At 59.1% G+C, this 18,221-nt stretch overlaps 1 protein-coding gene across 1 annotated transcript in view; it reads left to right on the top strand.

Moving 5' to 3' along the window:
• The window catches only part of ADGRA1 (adhesion G protein-coupled receptor A1), a 35,019-nt gene that overhangs the window by 11,534 nt on the left and 5,264 nt on the right, over positions 1 to 18,221 (top strand). Inside the window, exon 5 of the mRNA XM_082423443.1 lies at positions 4,133 to 4,278. Coding sequence (XP_082279569.1) covers positions 4,133 to 4,278 — 146 coding nt within the window. The remainder of the gene's footprint in view (positions 1 to 4,132; positions 4,279 to 18,221) is intronic.

The following is an 18,221-nucleotide window of genomic DNA, read 5'->3' as shown; positions in this document are numbered from 1 at the left end:
CTGGTCGGGGAACTAAGATCCCACATGCCGCGCAGCGCAGACAAAAGAAGGCGAGGGCGGGTAGTACGAACTACCCTCCGGTCCTGACAGAGCCCAGAAGAGGCCCTTCTGTCAACTATGAGTCAAGGACAGAAGGCCCAGGTGCCTTTGCAACTGGACACCAAGGCCCCTCGTGCTCTCCCCCTCCAGCCTCTCACCAGCCCGCCTACTCCTGGCCTCAGCTCAGCCCAGTGGACAGTCCCCTCCAGGGGGACAGTCCCCTCCAGGCGGGCAGACCCCTCCAGCACCCAGGCAGGGGCCAGGTGGGGCTTCCCCATGGACCACAGGGCATCTCACCAAGGACTCATTGGTGTGTGTCCATCTGCTTGGACCACGTGGAGGGAGCGTCTCTGCCAGCACCCACCGGGACGTCACATGCACCCCTCGCAGCCTTGGTTGTGTGAATTCAACAACAGTTTATTGACAGCCCCCGTGAGGGCTGCTGCAGCCCAATTACCTGACCTCCACGCCCCTTGTCCACACGAAAAATGACTTGTCCTCCTGCACAGACGGCAGCAGCTGGGTGACTCCTGGGTATCAGGGGCAAGAGGCTGCTCCCACAGGGGTACCTTGGGGAGGAATCAGGCTGTGAGCTCCTCCCCCGATGCCTCCCCCCTGCAAACAAGGTGCCAGACCCATGAGACAGGACCCGGGGGCCCTGTGGCCCAGTGTCCCCAGGCTCCTCTACACAGAAGAGAGGTCACTTTTCTGCAAATCCATGTTAGAGCCAACATTGGAAGCCGATTCTGCCACCTGTTCCTGGATCCCAGCAGAAAAGTCACCAGCACATCCCTGAAAACCACGCAGAGGGGCAGACACGCTTCCAGAAGCCTCTCGATAGCGTGGAAACACCCCCTGGGAGAGCCCCGGGAAATCCAATTTACCGTCCGCCTGTGAACACCTGCTGAGACGTGGAGCCGTCTGGAAGCAATGAAATGGACTGTTATCTTTAATCCACACTTTGCCAGCAGCGCTCCACATGCTGGGACCCTGCAGTGGGAGCCCTGGGACCTGGCGGTGCAGCCAGCTCCAGGCACCCCCAGCCCCTCAGGTCATCACGGCCCTTACAGGCCTGGGAGCCCCGCCTCCCCCAACCGGGAACTGACCCCAAGACTGGCAGCCCAGACAGAGGCTCCGGGGGCCAGGCGTCCTTGTGGCAGCCGAGGCCTGGCCGGTGCAGCCGGTTGGACCCCGAAGTGTGTGGTGGATGGGGGCGGACAGGCCTGGAGGGTCTGGAGAGGCAGGATCTGCAGAGGTCCTGTTGGTGTGAAACACGCTCGGTCCCCTTGTAGTGACAACCTCATGGCCCTGTCGGGGAGCAGCCTCGGCTCTGGAGTCCGTGCTGGCCTGGCTTCCTGACCACGTTTCCAGAAGGAATCAGGGCCTCGCTCTCTCTCGCAAACCAGCAGTGGGCCAGCTCTGGGGCAGTGAGAACAGGATTCCAGCAGGACGGCCGGCCACACACGGGCTGAATGGCGCCCACCGAGTGCCCAGAGGAGAGATGGGGAGAGAGAGCAGGTGCGGGGCTGGGTGGCCACAGCCGTGGGGCCGCCACTCGCTGGAGGAGAGAGAGCCCAGGGGACACAGCCCAGGACCAGGACGGCTGGAAGGTGTGAAGGTTGACGTCCTATGTCGAGCCGACCGGTCATGGTGCAAACGTCTTTCTGCACGTGTCTGTGAGGGTGTTCCAGCGTGAGGTGAACATTCGAGCCATGGCCCGAGGAAAGCAGATTGTCCTCCCCAATGCCGGCCTCATCCAGTCCCCGCGGGCCTGGACAGAACAGAAGTCTGAGTAAGAGAGACCCCTGTGTGTCCTGGGGCTGGCCTCAGTCTCCCTCCTTTGGATTCGGGCTCAGACCGAAACCGCACTGTCGGCTGTCCCGCCAGCTGCAAACTCTGGGTGTCTCAGCCTCCGTGACCACACAAGCCGGTGCATCAGCGTAAATGTGGATTTGCTCCAGCCGGCGGCCAGCCTGCCCGCATGGGGACAGTGACGGTTCACCGCCACCCCAGGCCTGGCGCAGACCCCGCAGCCAGCCCCCCTCGTCCAAGCGTCACAGCGAAACGTGTTACAGAGACATGAGGAACGGGAGCGGCCCAGAGCTCAGGATGGCTGGAGAGAACGGACGGTTGTTATGGCGACGAAACCACGGCTGCGCGCCTCACCGAAGGGCTCCTTGACGTCGTGGGCACGGGCGGCCGCCGCAGGCCCCGCTCACCCCGGTGCGTCAGCGCCAGCCCTGGGTCCGGGAGCACGGGCGGCGGCCGGGATGGTGGAGGGGCTGTCTGTCCGCCAGGGTGACAACCCTGCGACCGCTCCACGTGTCCAGCCTGAAGCTGGCGTCTGGCAGACAGCGTCCTGCTCTGTGTACCTTCTCATCAGCCACAGACGCGCACAGTCCGGGCGACGCTCGGAGCAGGCGGATGAAGGGCCCAGCCGGCTCCGCCACCTCCCTGCCCCCGCTCTGGGCTCCGGGTCCCCGTCCCGGCCTGGGACCAGCTCCAGAGGCCGAGGGTGGCGTTCCTTCCAAGGACGTGTCTCTGACTGTGTCTGCTTACACATGATGAGAGCCACTCTGCTGTCCTTCAGTCGAGGGCCAGGCCCACACGGTCCCCTTTCCTCCTGTTTCTGGTGCAGGGAGTCCTGGCCCCTCAGTTCCTCATGCCTCCTCCTCTCGGCCAGGCTGGGATGAGGCCGTGAGCTCAAGGCCCCAGGCACACACGGCCCCATCACGAGGCCCAGGCCAGGCCGAGGGAAAGGCTGGGCTCTCCCACCTGCAGGGAGCCATCTGAAACCGTAAACACAGCCCGGGGAGTTTCCCACCACCCCACAGCGTTCTCACCGATTATTACGGAGCCTTCTCATAAGTAAAAATTGAACCCTGGATTTGATAAATCATTATAATGGTGCGATGTTTTACCTTTATTCACAGAATCTCTGTATTCCTTAAACATTGACATCCTTACAATTACAGCCATATTTTACTTGTCATTGCGAAATGTCAGGTTATTACTTCAAAGGTAACCTCATTTTACAGAATCGGGTGGAGATGACGGGGTGTGGAATATGTAATCAGCTAAGGCAGAGCCGCCGCCATGGGCGACCGGGGCTGTTGCCATAGTAATAAGCGACTCCGACTGGCAGGGAGTGAACTTCAGCCTCTGACCCCAAAGCGCTTTATCTCACCCCCGAGCCGCAAACACCGGAATCCCGGGAGACCCCGCTGCGCCATCGCCCCTCCCTTCCTTTGGTGGGCGCTGGTGGGGCTGAGCCATGCCAACCACACGGACGTGTGCACCCGGCCCACACGCGGGAGGATGTGCTCGCCACCAGGACCATGCCCAGGGTGTCGTTCACACACCTCTCTGCAGGACGGCCGTGCTGACCCGTTCAAGGGTCCTGGCAGCCCGCGCGGCTCCCTTGGGCTCCAGCCCCTGTGAAGTGTGGCATCTGCCCTCGTTCAAGGGTCCTGGCAGCCCGCGCGGCTCCCTTGAGCTCCAGCTCCTGTGAAGTGTGGCATCTGACCTCGTTCAAGGGTCCTGGCAGCCCGCGCGACTCCCTTGGGCTCCAGCCCCTGTGAAGTGTGGCATCTGACCTCGTTCAAGGGTCCTGGCAGCCCGCGCGGCTCCCTTGGGCTCCAGCCCCTGTGAAGTGTGCCATCTGCCCTCGTTCAAGGGTCCTGGCAGCCCGCGCGACTCCCTTGAGCTCCAGCCCCTGTGAAGTGTGGCATCTGACCTCGTTCAAGGGTCCTGGCAGCCCGCGCGACTCCCTTGGGCTCCAGCCCCTGTGAAGTGTGGCATCTGACCTCGTTCAAGGGTCCTGGCAGCCCACGCGGCTCCCTTGAGCTCCAGCCCCTGTGAAGTGTGGCATCTGACCTCGTTCAAGGGTCCTGGCAGCCCGCGCGACTCCCTTGGGCTCCAGCCCCTGTGAAGTGTGGCATCTGCCCTGAGGACCCCAGTGCCCCCGCCAGGCCCACTTCCTGTCACTGATGAGCTGCCCCCTGCAGATGCAAGGGGGAGGGGCTCGGACTTGGAACGTGTGCTGGCGGGGGCAGGGCTGGGGGCGGTCGGCTCACTGGCTCTCTCCCCCCAGGTGGGCATCGCGCTGCACTACTCCACGCTCTCCACCATGCTGTGGATCGGAGTGACTGCCAGGAACATCTACAAGCAGGTGACCAAGAAGGCCCCGCTGTGCCCGGGGGCAGACCAGCCACCGTACCCCAAGCAGCCCCTGCTCAGGTACTGAGTGCGCCTGGCCGCCCCACCACCCGGCTCCAAGAGACCCCGGCCCTGGACCTCCTTCTGGGGGTCTTGGCCACAAGGGAACTTGGGGCCTGAGGACGATCCGATGGCACAGGTGGCCAGGGGCAGGGTGGGGCCCTGGTGCTGGGATGACTGCCCTCTGGTGCTGCTGAGTTTCCGCTGGGAGAACCCCAGCACCCACGTTGGGTGGGCGTGCGGAGAGATGGCTCCGTGGTGGGTCAGTGCCCTGGTCTTGGCTTTGGTTTATTCACGGGCCTCAGTGAGCTAAGAGGGGAACCTGATCTCAGGGTGACCGCGTGGCTTGGGCACGGATTTGGAGGCCCCTGCTCCAGCCAGCTGTCCCTGTTTCTTCCTCGGGCCGGGAGGGTTCGAGGTGGACGTGGTAGGAACAGGCCTGGGGCCGATGGAGCCCCAGACCCCCTTCCAGCATCGGAGCCAGGGAAACGCTGGGGCACCAGCCTGCCAGGGCCACGGCAGGAGTGCATCTCACTTCACGCCAAGGAGCGATCTCGGCTCCTTTAGACAAGGACATACCTGCCCCCGTCACTGGGCAGCCATCCATGGCAATCAGTGTTTTGCTGGGCTCTGCCCTTCAATTTTCTGAGCCAAGACTGAACCCAAATTGGCCGTTGGCAAGAGCCAGGCTCAGATCGGCCTACGTGGCCCTGAGCCTGGGCACCAGCTGCCCAAAGCCATCCGGCTGCCACCATCTCCAGGACGTCACCTGAGCTCGGAGAGCATAAGCCTTGGCTGCCCACTGAGCTTCCCCAGGGCGCCCGCTGGTGGTGACGTGCAGCTCGGCCAGAGGCTGCCCTGGACACTGGGGCTGGGGGTGGGGGGGACCCTTGGCGTTTGGGAGCCTTTTGCCTGGGATTCCTGAGACGATCCCAACCAGGTGGTCTCTGGGAAAGGCAGCTGCTGCCGCTGTGAGGTTGTGGCCCATGCGGGGGGCACCAGGGACTCCCGGCCCCTCGGACCGAGCTCTGTCTGGCTTTGCATTTGGAGGGCCGTGGACCAGCGCTCAGTAAGCCCACAGCCCGGCAGAGCGCCCATTCTGAGGCAGATTAAAAAGCGCCCTGCGTTATTTAAGTGGATAGTGACCCCCCCCCCAACACCAGCCCGTCCCCATCCCCAGGCTTCCGACACTATTTGATTTTCAGGTGGAGCAGACGCGTTGCCACGTGGCAAACAGGGGCAGTGGCGCTTTCGCAGTGACTTGGGCCAGGGAGGCGGGGTTTCATCATCTCGTCTCCTGCCAGGGAGGCCCCAGGTCCCCTGGGTTTAAAAATCACTCTCAAAATGCTTTAGCGGGTCTGAAATTGACGGAAGCGCTGCCTGGTTGCTTGAAGGCTGGGGTGGAGCCGTGGAGCACGCTCTGCTTTCCTCTGACAGCTGCAAAGTGCACGCGACCCGGCGGGCGCCCAGCGCCGCAGGGCTCCGCGACCTGGGGCTTGGGGTGGGGACCGCCCCAGCCGCGCTGTCACAGCCGCAGGTCACTCTGGGAAACTGGCCGCTCCTCCTGGTGCTGCCCGGAGGCCACTGCCACCCCCCCGCCCCGGCGTCCACTTCCTTTAGTACAAAGGGCCTGACGCTGGGGCGTCCACGTAGCGCTGTGACCCCAGTAGCTCCCTCGGTTACCGGCCTGCCCGTCGCCACCCCGTCCCGGCACGCACACCCCCGACGGGTGCAGACGTCGGGGGGGGGTGGCGCCTGCTTCCGGCTCCACCACGGGCCCGCTCCCCCCATCACCACCACAGTCTGCTCTCTCGGGCCCGGCCTGGCCGGGGGCTGGCGGCAAATGTGATGGGCCTGGGCCTTCTCCAGAGAGACCAGAGGCTGGTCGTGGGGACCCCAAAGGCTGGGGGGAACCGTCAGGGACCAGAGCCTTTCGTCCCAGGCCACCGGGGCTCACGTCGTGCCCTCCGCCCTCCAGGCCCTGCAGCCTCCGCCCTCAGCCTCCTCACCCCGCCCTCAGCCTCCTCACCCCGCCCTCAGCCTCCTCACCCCGGAAGCATCCTCGTCAGTGGGGGTCTTCCCACCGGCCCCGCAACAGGCGTCCTTTTACTGCGTCCTTGACCCCACTCCCAAGACTGGAAAGTCGCCTGGGCTTTACCAACAGCAACAGGAAGTTAGCTCCTGGGACTTCCTGGGAGGGAAGCGCCCCAAAAGGCCACGTGCTGCCAGGGCGTCGTGCGTAAGCTGTCAGAACAGAGCGCACCAGGTCTTGCTGGACCCTCGGGGAGGGCTGGGCGGCACGGGCAGTGGCCAGAGGCCCTGTGCCCTCCCAGCCCAGCTCTGCAGTTTTCCATTGAGAAATAAAAAGAAAACAGTTGTGAAATCCCACACAAATATTAAAATAGTTTTCTCCATTTCTGCAAAAATGGCCATTGGACTTTAGAGATTGCATTGAATCTGGAGAGCATGTTAAGATGTGTTACCATTTTAACATTATTAACAGTATCCAATCTGTAAACGCAGGATATCTTTCCATTCTTCTTTAATTCCTCCCGGGAATGTTTTACAGTTTTCAGTGCACATATCTTGTGCTCCGTGGTTAAATTTTTTCCTAAGTATTTTTTATGCTACTGTAAATGGGATTGTTTCCTTAGCTTTATATTCAGGCTGTTCATTGCGTATGTATAGGAATACAACTGATTCCTTGTGTTGATCTTGTGTCCTGCAACTTGGCTGAAATTGCTTACTAGCTCCAGCAACTTTCTGTGGATCCTTTGGGATCTTATATACATCATGTCATCTGCATGTAGGGAGTATTACTTCTTTGTTTCCAACTTGAATGCTTTTCTTTCTTTTCTTGCCTAATCGCTCTGGCTAGGACTTCCAGGACTGTGTTAGTCCTCTCTCTTTTTCTCTTAGTCTAGCTAATAGTTAGCCAATTTTGTCAATCTTTTTGAAGAACCAACTTTGATTTCATCAATTTTCTCTATTTTTTAATTTTTCTTTTTTGAAATAGGCGACATTTATTGAGCACATACTCTGTCATGCTCTACGCTAAAGGGCAGGCATGTGTTTTATGATTATTCACAGTTTGTTTAGAACAGAAAATGTGTCTGACGTAAAGTAAGTTTACTAATACCTCATAGTTTACAAAGTACTTTCACACACATTAGAGGGAACATGACTATTTCTATTTTACAAAATAAGGAAACGGAGGCATAGAGATTCGAGGGTTGTCCCAGTTCACACATCAGCAGCTAATTAGTGACCGCCTCTGTTGTATTTATCTCTGCTCTAGTGTCTATTACTCCCTTCCTTCTGCTGATCTGAATTCAGTTTGCTCTTCTTTGTTCCAGTTCCTTACAGTATAAAGTCAGATTCCCGATTTGAGATCTTTCTGTTTTGACTCTAGAACTTATGGCTATGAATTTCCTTCTGGGCAATGCTTTTGCTGATCCCAGAGGTTGTGGTGTGTTGTGGGGTTTATTCATTCATCTCAAGGTCTTTTCTGATTGTCCTTGTGATTTTCTCTTCTACCCACTGGCTATCTATGAATGTGTTGTTTATTTTCCACAGATGATTCAGTTTTCAGGGGGTGGGGTGAATCTCTCTAGAATTGTGCTGAAAGTCTTAGAGACAGCTGAGTGAGGGAATTCCAGATTGACTGAAGGGCCACGTGGCTGAGGGGAGAGATCTTGACTCCAGTGATGGGAAACATACTATTTCATTCCTTCCGGTGCTTGGAAAGCTCTGAGGTCAGGGTCAGGAGCCGGGGAGGGCCTGGGGTGGAGGCGGGTTACTTTGCAGGTTCTGCTGTGGGGCTGCACGGCCAGGTTAGCTGTCTGCTTTCTCTATGTGAGGAATGGAATGGGCGTGGAGTGTGGGCTCTAGGGGAGCACCTCGATTCAGGCCCCGGGCCAGGGCCAAGAGTCACCGAGCAGAGTCAAGGCCTTTACGGGTCTCTCGTGGCTGTGAGCTGAGTGTGAATTGGGTCCCTGGCCCGTCAGTCCTGCCTCAGGGCTTCCTGCTGGGGTATCACCACCTGGAACAAAAGGGTGAACATTTAGACAAGGAGGTGCTACCCCTCAGCTTTGGGGGTGGGAGTCTGGGGATGGGACAGATTCAGAGCCTCAGCTGGGCCCAGGGTGTTGGCACCAGGACCTTCTGGTTTTCTTGAAGGGGGGGGGGGGGTAGGCCTTGGGGAACCAGCACATGGGCAGCGCAGGAAGCATTGTGAAGGGCTAGGGGGAGAGCGGAGGTGGGAAAGAACAGCAGGAGGCGAGAGAGGACCATGCCCCACAGGGGAGCTGCCCAGTGAGGGGGCAGGACTGGACCACGGACCCGGCCAGGAGCCCGGTCCAGCTCCCAAGGGCCCACCCAGCCCAGCCTCCACTACCAGGCCCCCCGATCCAGGACACAGCGCCGCCCACCCATGACAGGGTCCCCTCACACCAAGATGCCCGGAGGGACTCGAGGCAGAGCTCCCCACTCCAGCCACCAATGCCCAGTGTCCATGCAGCCCTGGTCCAGCCTTTGGGCCCCAAGGTGCCAATGCTGTCTCTCAGAGGCCCCAACACAACTAATAGTGTGTCCACGAGGGCCACAAAACCACACCCACACTCCTGTGTGTCCACGAGGGCCACAAAACCACACCCACACTCCTGTGTGTCCACGTGGACCCGAGCGCACGCCCAGCACCCTGGTGTGTCCACGTGGACCCGAGCGCACGCCCAGCACCCTGGTGTGTCCACGTGGACCCGAGCCCATGCCCAGCACCACCACACATAGCAGGCGGCTCAGTCAGGCACTAGCACCGCCACCCCCACGTCAGGGTCAGGAAGCTGGGCGTTGTTCCACATTGGTCTCGTCCCCTCCCCACGTCAGGAGGAGCCCCCGTCTTCCCAGCCTCCCCTCCACTGTCACCCCGCCCCCCTCAGCCACTGTACTCCCTTCAGATCGCTCTCCGTCCCCCAGGCCTCCCGCCCTCAGTGCCCTTCCGTCCAACCCCCGTCCCTCCAGAGTCCCCTCCTGACGTGGAAGCATGCAGGGCCCCGACGCCGCTGACGCCGGTCCCCAGCCTGAGCCCCTGCCGTCCCCCGGCAGCCCCTCCTAGGACGCCTGCCTCCACCACGTGGTGACGGCCGCTCCCCACGCCTGCCACTCCCTTTGCTCCTGCAGGACCGTATCCCTGGATCCCACAGAATGCTGCTGGCAGCCACTGCAGTACATCTAACAGGGGCTTTGCTGCGTCCTCCCCCTGGACCGAGGGAAAGCACTGCCTCTGCCCCTTTGTCTCCTCAGAACCAGGCTCACAGCTCTTCCTCGTTAAATGTCGAAACCACATGCAGATGAATGATAGTGATTCAGTAAATATTTTTTAATTTGGCCTTGAATGCATAGCCTCAGTGCTCATCTGAGCTGGGCGCTGGAGGAAAGCAGTCTGAGCAAAACTCTGTTCTGGCGTGAGGACCAGAGGCTCAGCTGTCATCACGGGACTCCCGGGGTCCCCCCTCCACTGCTTAGCTGCGCTTCCACAGAGGGACCCACACGGGGCCGCGGTGGGGGGAGACGCCTCAGGCTGAGTCTGGGCGAATCCGCACAGGCTCGCACGCTGGGGAGGGGTTTCTAGGCATGTAGACGCTGGGTGAGGGGTGATAAAGCTCAGCTCCGGGAAGAAACGCAGACGAGGCCTTGAAGGGGGCTCGTTGTACTCACAGAGGGGGCCACGGAGCCATGCCAGGCACACAGGGCACAGCCAAGGCGCTCGACCCAGAGGTGCGGACCTTGCTGGGGCCCGGGGTGCAGCTGAGGGCCACTGGCACCAGGGAATTTCACTGGGTGGTCTGAAAGCAAACCAAGCAGCAGGAACAAGCAGAAGGCCGAGTCCAGGGCTGGGTCTGCCACGCGGGTTCAGTGTGAGTTGCAGCGTGGGGCTGAGAAGGTGCTGCAGCTCCGAGCAAGAGCCCAGGTGGAGGGTTCTTCACGCGGGAGCGTCCCCCGGGAGCAGGGCGCACACGGGGTTTCTGCCCAGGGAAGCCGGCTGCGGGCACGTGCGGATCTGCCCTGGGGACTGGCCACACAGGCGCCCCTGCAGCCCGACCGCCACAGCTGGTGACCTCCAGACCCTGGAGGAAGCAGGCGCCCCAGACCTGCCATTGGCACAAGTGTCCGGGCCGAGCCGAGCCGGCACACAAACACCCTTATCAGCCAGTGATATGGGGAACCACCGAGACCCAGGTCCCCAGCCGCCAGCCTCGGGGAGCAGAGCCGGCCTGCTGGTCAGCATTTCCGAGTGTCAGGGGGGAGGAGAGGGAGAAAGCTGGGGAGGGAGAGCCTGGCTGAGAGACACAAACAGAGAAAACGAGGCAGGTGTCCACGCTGAGGGACCAGGAGCCGTGGCTCGGCCACTGCGGAAAGGCCACCACCACGAGGAGGGCTCGGCACCCAAACTTCACGACTGTTTGTCTCTTTAGCCTCGTTCAGGCCCTTCTCTATCCACGTCTCTATCTTCCCTGCCTGTGTCATCCCCACGGAAGGTGCCGCGTGTAACCTGGTGATCGTGAGTCTCCAAGCCCAGCCGCTCGCGGGCTGTTCAGCCAGCGCCGGGGGAGCCACTAGAACAGCTGTGCCAGGCACCGTCCGCAGCCTCTGTGGATGGGCTGGGCCGGCCAAGGCCCCTCAGCCAGGGTCTCTGGGTGGACAGACCTCTCCACCTCTCCCGCTCCCTTAGCCTTAGCCCATTCGGGTGACGAAAACAAAACTCCACAGGCCGGCGGCTTAAACAACAGACACTTGTTTCCCACGCTCTGGAGGCCGACCGTCCAGGACAAAGGCACCAGCAGCTTCGGTGTCTGGTGAGGGCCAGCTTCCTGGTTCCTAGAGGTCCGTCTTCTCGCTGCAACCTGACACGGCAGAAGGGGCTGCGAGCTCTCTGCGGTCCCTTACAAGGCGCTAATCCCATTCGTGAGGGCGCCACTCGCATGACCAAGGCTCCTCCCAATACCACCACCTTGGGTTGAGGATTTCAACATGGGAACGGGGGACATTCAGTCCACAGCAGTCGGCCAAAGGGCGTCTACCTCAGGATCAAACGGAGCTTCTTGCTGTGATTTTACCGATGGTCAGGGGCTAATTCCCAATTTAGCTGCATGTAATTACATCCTAATTTTGCAGTCTGTTCTGCCCTTTCTGATAAAGTGCACCTAGGTAGTTTCCTATTACTTAAGGTCAGCCGGTGGTTTTCTTATCTGGAAACTGCAGTTGGCGCTGGTGCCGAGGTGCCTACACCCTGGATGACAGGTGCCTGCAGAGCTGAGGCCCCTGGTTTGTCCATTAGCCCACGTGCAGTCGGCCCCGACTCTGGACGGCCCTGCCTGGTGGAGGGATAGTTCCCTGGGGCTCTCTCTGCCAGGAACCCCTTCTCGCAGCAGTGATTAAAGACGGCCAGGGGCTTGGGACATGCTCGGCAAGCGCTGGGCCAGGCGGAACCACACAACCCCCCGGCACGGCCACGGGGGCAGAGGGCTCCGGGGCCGTCGGTAAACTGAGCAGGACCCTCCAAGCCTGACCCCCAGGGCCCCGTGAGGCCACACCTGGGATCACGTCCTGGCTCACAGACCTGGCCCAGGAACACAGGGCTCCTTCTAGGTGAAAGCAACCACGCGGCCCCACGTGCTGGCACCTGTCACTGAGAGAATCATGGCAATTGGGGTGCGGTTTCATGCTGGTCATCGTAAAGCGCCCTGGCTACATGTTAAACACAGGGCACACTCTGAACAGGAGATGGTCTTGGAGCATCTGCACGGCATGGTCAGGGCTCGGACAGGCGTCCCTCACTGTGTGGCCCTGAGGCCTTCATCCACCAGCTTTTCTCCAGGCCTCAAATCTTCAAGGGTTATCACCGTCCTCTGTCCACCCCGGTCAGTGCAAGCTGGATGTGAGCGTCTGCATCTCAGAGGCACGTCGGTGGCTCTAAAAGCCACATACCTGGGCGATGGACGTGGACGGCTCTCTCACCTGAGCTGAAATCATCAACCTGATCTCTCGCGTTTCAGAAGTCCTGAGCTACACAAGGAACGCTAACTGCACCAGGAGATGGACACCGGGTCTGAAGGGCGGTGCCTGGGCAGGTTCACAGGTCATCCTCCCTCCAGCCTCCACCCCCTACCCCCGCCTGCATCTCCCCGGCTCAAGGACACGGGGAGGCCTGGCAGCAGTGACCCCTGTGAGAGTCGTTCATACCCGCTCTTCATGTCAGCACGTCTCGTCCACAGAGACCCAGGCTCCACGAGGGCACGGACCAGCCAGGGTCTGCCGGCGGACGGCGGTTCCTCGGGCTGTCCTGGGGGAGGGCGCCTTGAGCACATCTGGCCCCGGACAGTGGACCGACTGTCCAGCGGGGCGAGGGGGACTCATGGCCCCCAGCCCGCAGGCAGGACCCTCATCACAGCCTGACGTGGCTTCTCCTCCCAGGTCCTTTCTGGGGGCTCCTTCACCCACTGGTCCCTTCTGGTGGCCGAGCCGCAGAGGGAGAAAGTGGCCTCTGCTGGCCTCCATCCTCTCTTGTGGCGCTTTGGACTCTCGGGGAAGCATTGCTCCCCCTTGGCCTGGAAAGAGGGTCCTCCGCTCAGCTCAGCTGACACAGGAAAGGCACTGGGGAGGCCGCTGGGATTTCAAAGTCAGGTTTCCCTGTGGCCCTGGAGGCTTGCGGATTACTAGCCTAAAAGCGCAAAGAGGGGACTCTTAAACAAAAGCCCGTTTAAAATATTGAAGCTCAAGTAGATGGGACCTGGGCTGCTGGAGCCAGAAACCCCAGTGGCCTGAGCTCACCGTGTGCCCGTCACTGACACCGCACCCTTGAGGGCAGCTGGGCCTGCCTGGAGCTGGGGACAGGCACACGCAGGGGCCCCTCACCCAGCCCCACAGCTGCCCGCACGGGACCCGAGTGGCTTCGGCAGGGACAGTGCCCTCCATCTGGGCCCTGCGCCGCTGTCCAGCGTTCTCTGTCCCGGGAGCTGGTTTATTCTGACTGCACGCGGGCTCCGGCCAGACGAGCGTGCACGGCAGGGCCCAGGCCCAGCTCAGAGGACAGGACGGGGGACGGTCAGGTGCCCGGGCAGGCGGGTGGCGGGGTCAGAGCTGCCGGAGCCCACGCTCTCCAGGCTCTGCGGCACCCCAGGCTCAGGGAGAGGGCTGGTCCTTTCTCTTTTTTTCCCTTTTTTTTTGAGAAATAGAACATTTACACCCCAAATAAGTCTAAAATATCAGCACAGGTTTATGAAATTTTCGTGTGCCCTTCAGGGGAAGAAAGCGGAGCGTCCCCTGCGGAAACCTCAGCCGTGCCCACACCCAGCCCCCTCCCTGTCCTGATTCATGACTTCTACTGCCTTTTTTAATAGTTTTACCACCCAAGTATGCACCCCTAAACACCAGTTTTGTCTGCACTGACTTTGAGCCGTATCCACATGGAATCGCTCATTTCATATTTTTATCTGGTTTCTTTCACTGCACAGAGTGTTTGTCAGACCCGTCTCTGTAACTGTGTCACCATCTGGCCGTGTGACGTGGACAAATGACCAGATCTCCTGTAGTTACGCTGCTCCTGGTGGCGCCAGAGGGGGGCTGTGACCCCACCAAACCCCTCAGCCCTTGCCCCTTTCCCCGGGGGGGACCTCTTGGGGGTCCCATCTGCCGTCCCCTGCTGAGCACCCAGCCTCCTCCCATCCTCCCTCTGGGCCGTGCGTCCGTCCATCCGTCTGTCCTTTGTGTAGGACAGCACACACCCCCTGCATCACCTGGGGCTGCTGGTGTTACAAACGGCTGTCCCGACTCCCACCGGCTGGAAGGCACCTTCTGAAGCAGGAGTCTGGGGCACGAAGCCTGCGTCCGGTTAACAAACCCGTCCTTCTCTCCAGATGCCTCATGCACTCAGCTCTGTGATTCCACTGCCACTTACACTCCTGACTTCCGCCTGGGACGGGAATATCTGGGTGGTGTAAGCTGGGGGACCGGGTTAGTTTCCTGCTCCTGTTTGAAAAAATCACCACAAATTCAGGGGCTTAAAACTACACAGATTTATCATCACACCGTCCTGGGGTCAGACGTCTAAACCAGCCCCCCTGGGCTAAATGCACGTGTGGACAGGGCTGGCCCTTCCGGACGCTCCAGGTCGAATCCGTTTTCGTGCTTTTGCCCGCTTCTAGTGGCGGCTGCACCCTCGGCTCGCGGCCCCTCCAGCGCTGGGGTCACGACCTCACGGAGAGGCGGCGGCTGGACTGGAGTTGGCCGGTTGGGGTGGGGAGTGGAGGCTGCTGCCGGAGGGTCCACGCGGGGGCGGGGGAGCCGAGGCAGGTGGGGGGCGGAGCATCCCCGCCGCGGAGCGCCCAGCGGCCGCAGCGAGAACAGCCGCCCTGGCCGAGGGGCCTGCGGCGGCCTCCAGCGCCCTCTGCTGACCGAGCCTGCACGGCGCCCCGCGACCTGTGCTCGGCATGGGCCCCCCCCCCCACCCAGGGCCAGGGCACAGTCTGCCTCGGGCTGCAGCCTCGTCGTGGGGGGGAGGGCAGTGCCAGCCGCGTGGGCCCCGGACTGTCCACCGCGGGCGGGGCAGAACCAACCTACTGGCTCCGGGGCCCCGGCTGCCTCTCGGCCTCCAGGGAAGAGAGAGGCGGCAGCAGGACTGAATTGCCCCGGGCTGAGACCCACGGCAGGGTCTCTGGGCAAGCTGTCCCCCAGCTGGCTGTGGCTTAGCCATGTTGCCCGTTTCTCCATCCACCCAGACCCCAGAGAAGAGACCACCCTGGGCCCCCCGCTGCAGGGCTTCTCGGGGGTTCTCTGAGCCATGGGGCCGCGGGGGTCGGTGCAGGCTTGAGCAGGGGTCCCTTCCATGCGTGTCACATACCGTGGGGCCGTCTGCCGATGCACCTCACCGTGTGCTAAAGGTGTCTCTTGATCAAACCCCGGGTTTCTCTCCAAGCAGCCCCGTCAGCAGTGGGAGCAGAGCGGCTGCAACACGGGGGCGTGGAGGCCCGCAGGCCAGACCCCTTTGCTGCGTGGCTGGAGCAGGACCCTCGGGCCGGATCCCCAAGCACTCGCTCCCCAGGGAAGGCTTCCCCAACTCACTGAGGCAGTCGGGCCATCGTCCCCGCAGTTTTATCTGGCCCGGCCGCTGCCCCGCCTCGCGCTGAGCTGGAATCCCGGAGGCTGGCTCGCTGCGCCTGCAGGGTCTGCGGACGCTGCTCATTTCCCCCGGCCCCCCCACGGAGGCGGAGCGCCCCCAGCCTCTGGCCCTCAGGCTGCCCCTCATGCAGGCCTCGGGCCACACTGGCCTGGGACAGCGTCCTGTGAATCTGCCCAGTTTCTGGGCACGTTGCTTCCCTCTTCCTCCTGCTCTGGGCTGGCCGCGTGGGCCGTGTGCTCACACCCGGAGCCCCAGCGAAGGCACTCAGAGCTCATGGCCCGAGGTGCTGGGACAAGTGCAGGGGCTTGCCCCACTGTGCCCGCTCTCACCTACAAATAGTGAACGTCCTACGAGAACAGAGACTCGGCACCGCTCTTAGAGGAACGCGCTGTGCTGGCAGCAGCTTGAGGGGAACGGGGTGGGTGAGGCCCCCGCCTTCATGGAGAACATGCAGGTGACCCGGGCATGCAGGGAACAAAGCAGACGGTGCAGCAGGTGCAGAGGAGGTGGGCCTGGAGCCGCAGGACGGACGGAGCCGCGGGAGGGCCCGGGGTCCTGGCAGAGAGACAGAAAGGGGAGGCCCACGCAGGAGTGAGCCTGGGGGGGCTGCAGGCAGGGATGGGATTCTGGCCCACGGAGGTGCTTGGAGGGTCCAGTCACCTGTCACTGGTTGTCATCAGGCTGAAAGGGCTGCCTACACAGGCCCCGCCTCCTAGAAAGAGCTCTGACAGCTTCTCTTCAAGTGAGGAGCCCCCAGCCTCACCCCAGGAAGGGAGGCCCCTGGTGGAGGGGCCGTGCTCAGCTGTTCTCTCCATGGGGAGACCCCTAGCCAGCCTGGATGGGACAGAGCCCAGTGTCCCGGTCCACTGTCAGACTTCTTCCCTCCAGGACCACACGGTCCTGATGGTGGGGCTCCGTAGTCTATCCTGCAGTCCGTCTTTTTTTCAGGATGGCCTTCGATTGTCCAGACCCTTTACATTTCCATATAAATTTTAGAATAAATTATCCACTTAAAAAAAAAAGAACCTGCTGGGATTCCGGTTTGATGTCATTGTAAACAGCATTTTTATTTTCCAATGGTTTCCTGCTCACGTACAAAGTATAATTGATTTTTGTGTGATAAGCTCGCAACCGTCTAAATTCTCTTGCTAGTCCCAGCAGTTGTCTTGGAGACGCCACAGCATTTTTCAGGTAACGAGTCAGGTCACCTGCAACCAGAAATGTACTTACTTCGTTCTCACTGGTGCCTTTACTTCTTTGCTGCCTCATCAGGGTGCCGGGGTGTCCAGGACAGGGTTTGGAGGGACTGGGGGGAGGGGCACCTTTTCCGTCCCTGATCTTGGGGAACCTCTACCATCTCACCGTCAAGGATGACACTGGCTACCAGTTTTCATAGACGCCTCCCAGCAGGTTGAGGAGATTCATCGATTCCTAGTTTGCTGAGATTTTTTTACGATGAATGCGTCTTAAATTTTCTCAAATGTTCTTGCTATACCTATTAAACAATCACATCGCTTCTCCTTGCATTTATATGATGAACTGCATTGATCGATGTTTATGAATAACAGGCTAATTCGCATTTCTGTGATCATTCTTACTTGGTCATGATGTTCTGTCCTTTTCATAAAGTCCTAGATTTCATTTGCTGACACACTGTTGGAGATGTTTGTGTCTGTGTTCGTGAGGGTTGTTGTGTGTAATCAACTCTTTTTTAAATGTCTCCATCTGAGCTGGGTATCAGCTCATGCTGACCTCATAAATTGAGTCAGGAGGTGTTCCCTCCTCCTTTATTTTCCGGAAGAGCCCATATCAGATTGGTGTCCTCTCTTCCTCAGATGTGTGTTCTGATTCACTGGGGACACTCGCAGAGCCTGGAGTTTCTCTGTGAGATGTTTGTAGATATTGAAGTCAGTGTTTTTACTAGAAAGAGAGTATCCAGATTTTCTAATGCTTCTCGTTTCAGTTTTGGTAACTTGCATTTTTCTCAAGGAATTTATCCATTTCATCTAAGTTGCTAAATAGTTAGTGTACAGTTGTTTATAGTATACTCATTTTTCCAGTGTCTGTGGGTGGACAACGCTGACCCCTCTTTCCTGATGCTGGCAATTTGTCCTCTCTCTCTTTACCCCTGATCAGTCCAGCTGTGAGTGTATCCTTTTGTTGACTTTTTTTTTTTTTCAGGAAATCAATTTTGGCATGATAATTTTCACTATTTTTTGTTTTCTTTTTTCATTTATTTCTGTCCCTGTTTTTGTCATCTTCTTCCTCCTGGTTACTTTGAGTCTACTTTGCTCTTTTGTTTTTCTGCCCTGTTGAGGTGGAATCTTCAGCCACTGAACTTTAGACCTTTCTTTTTTTCCTCATAGAAATACTCATGGCTATGAGTGTCCCTCTAAGCCCTGCATCCCAGAAATATTATACTGTTTTTTTTCTCATTCTGATTAAAATATTTTCTAAATTCCCCTATGATTTCTTCTTTGATCCATGAATTATTTAGAAGTATGTCATTTCATTTTTCAGATATTTGTGGTTTTCCTAGTTAGTTTATTGCTATTAGTTTCTAATTTAATCTCACTTTGATCAGAGAATATACTCCGTATGATTTCGATACTTTTAAACTTATCAACACTTGTTTTATGGGGCATCGCATCATCTGCAATGGTAAATAGTGTGCACTTGTAAAGAATGAGTGCTATGCAATTATTGGGTGTGATGTTCTAGAAAGAGCAATTAGAGAAAAGATTAATGTTATTGTTCAGATCTTCTACTTCTTTACTAATTTTTTGCC

This window comes from Balaenoptera physalus (assembly GCF_965194825.1).
Source record: "Balaenoptera physalus genome assembly, chromosome: 14".
Classification (NCBI taxonomy): domain Eukaryota; kingdom Metazoa; phylum Chordata; class Mammalia; order Artiodactyla; family Balaenopteridae; genus Balaenoptera; species Balaenoptera physalus.
The sequence above is the reverse complement of the archived record's forward strand: the minus strand, read 5'-3'. Positions and strand labels throughout refer to the sequence as shown.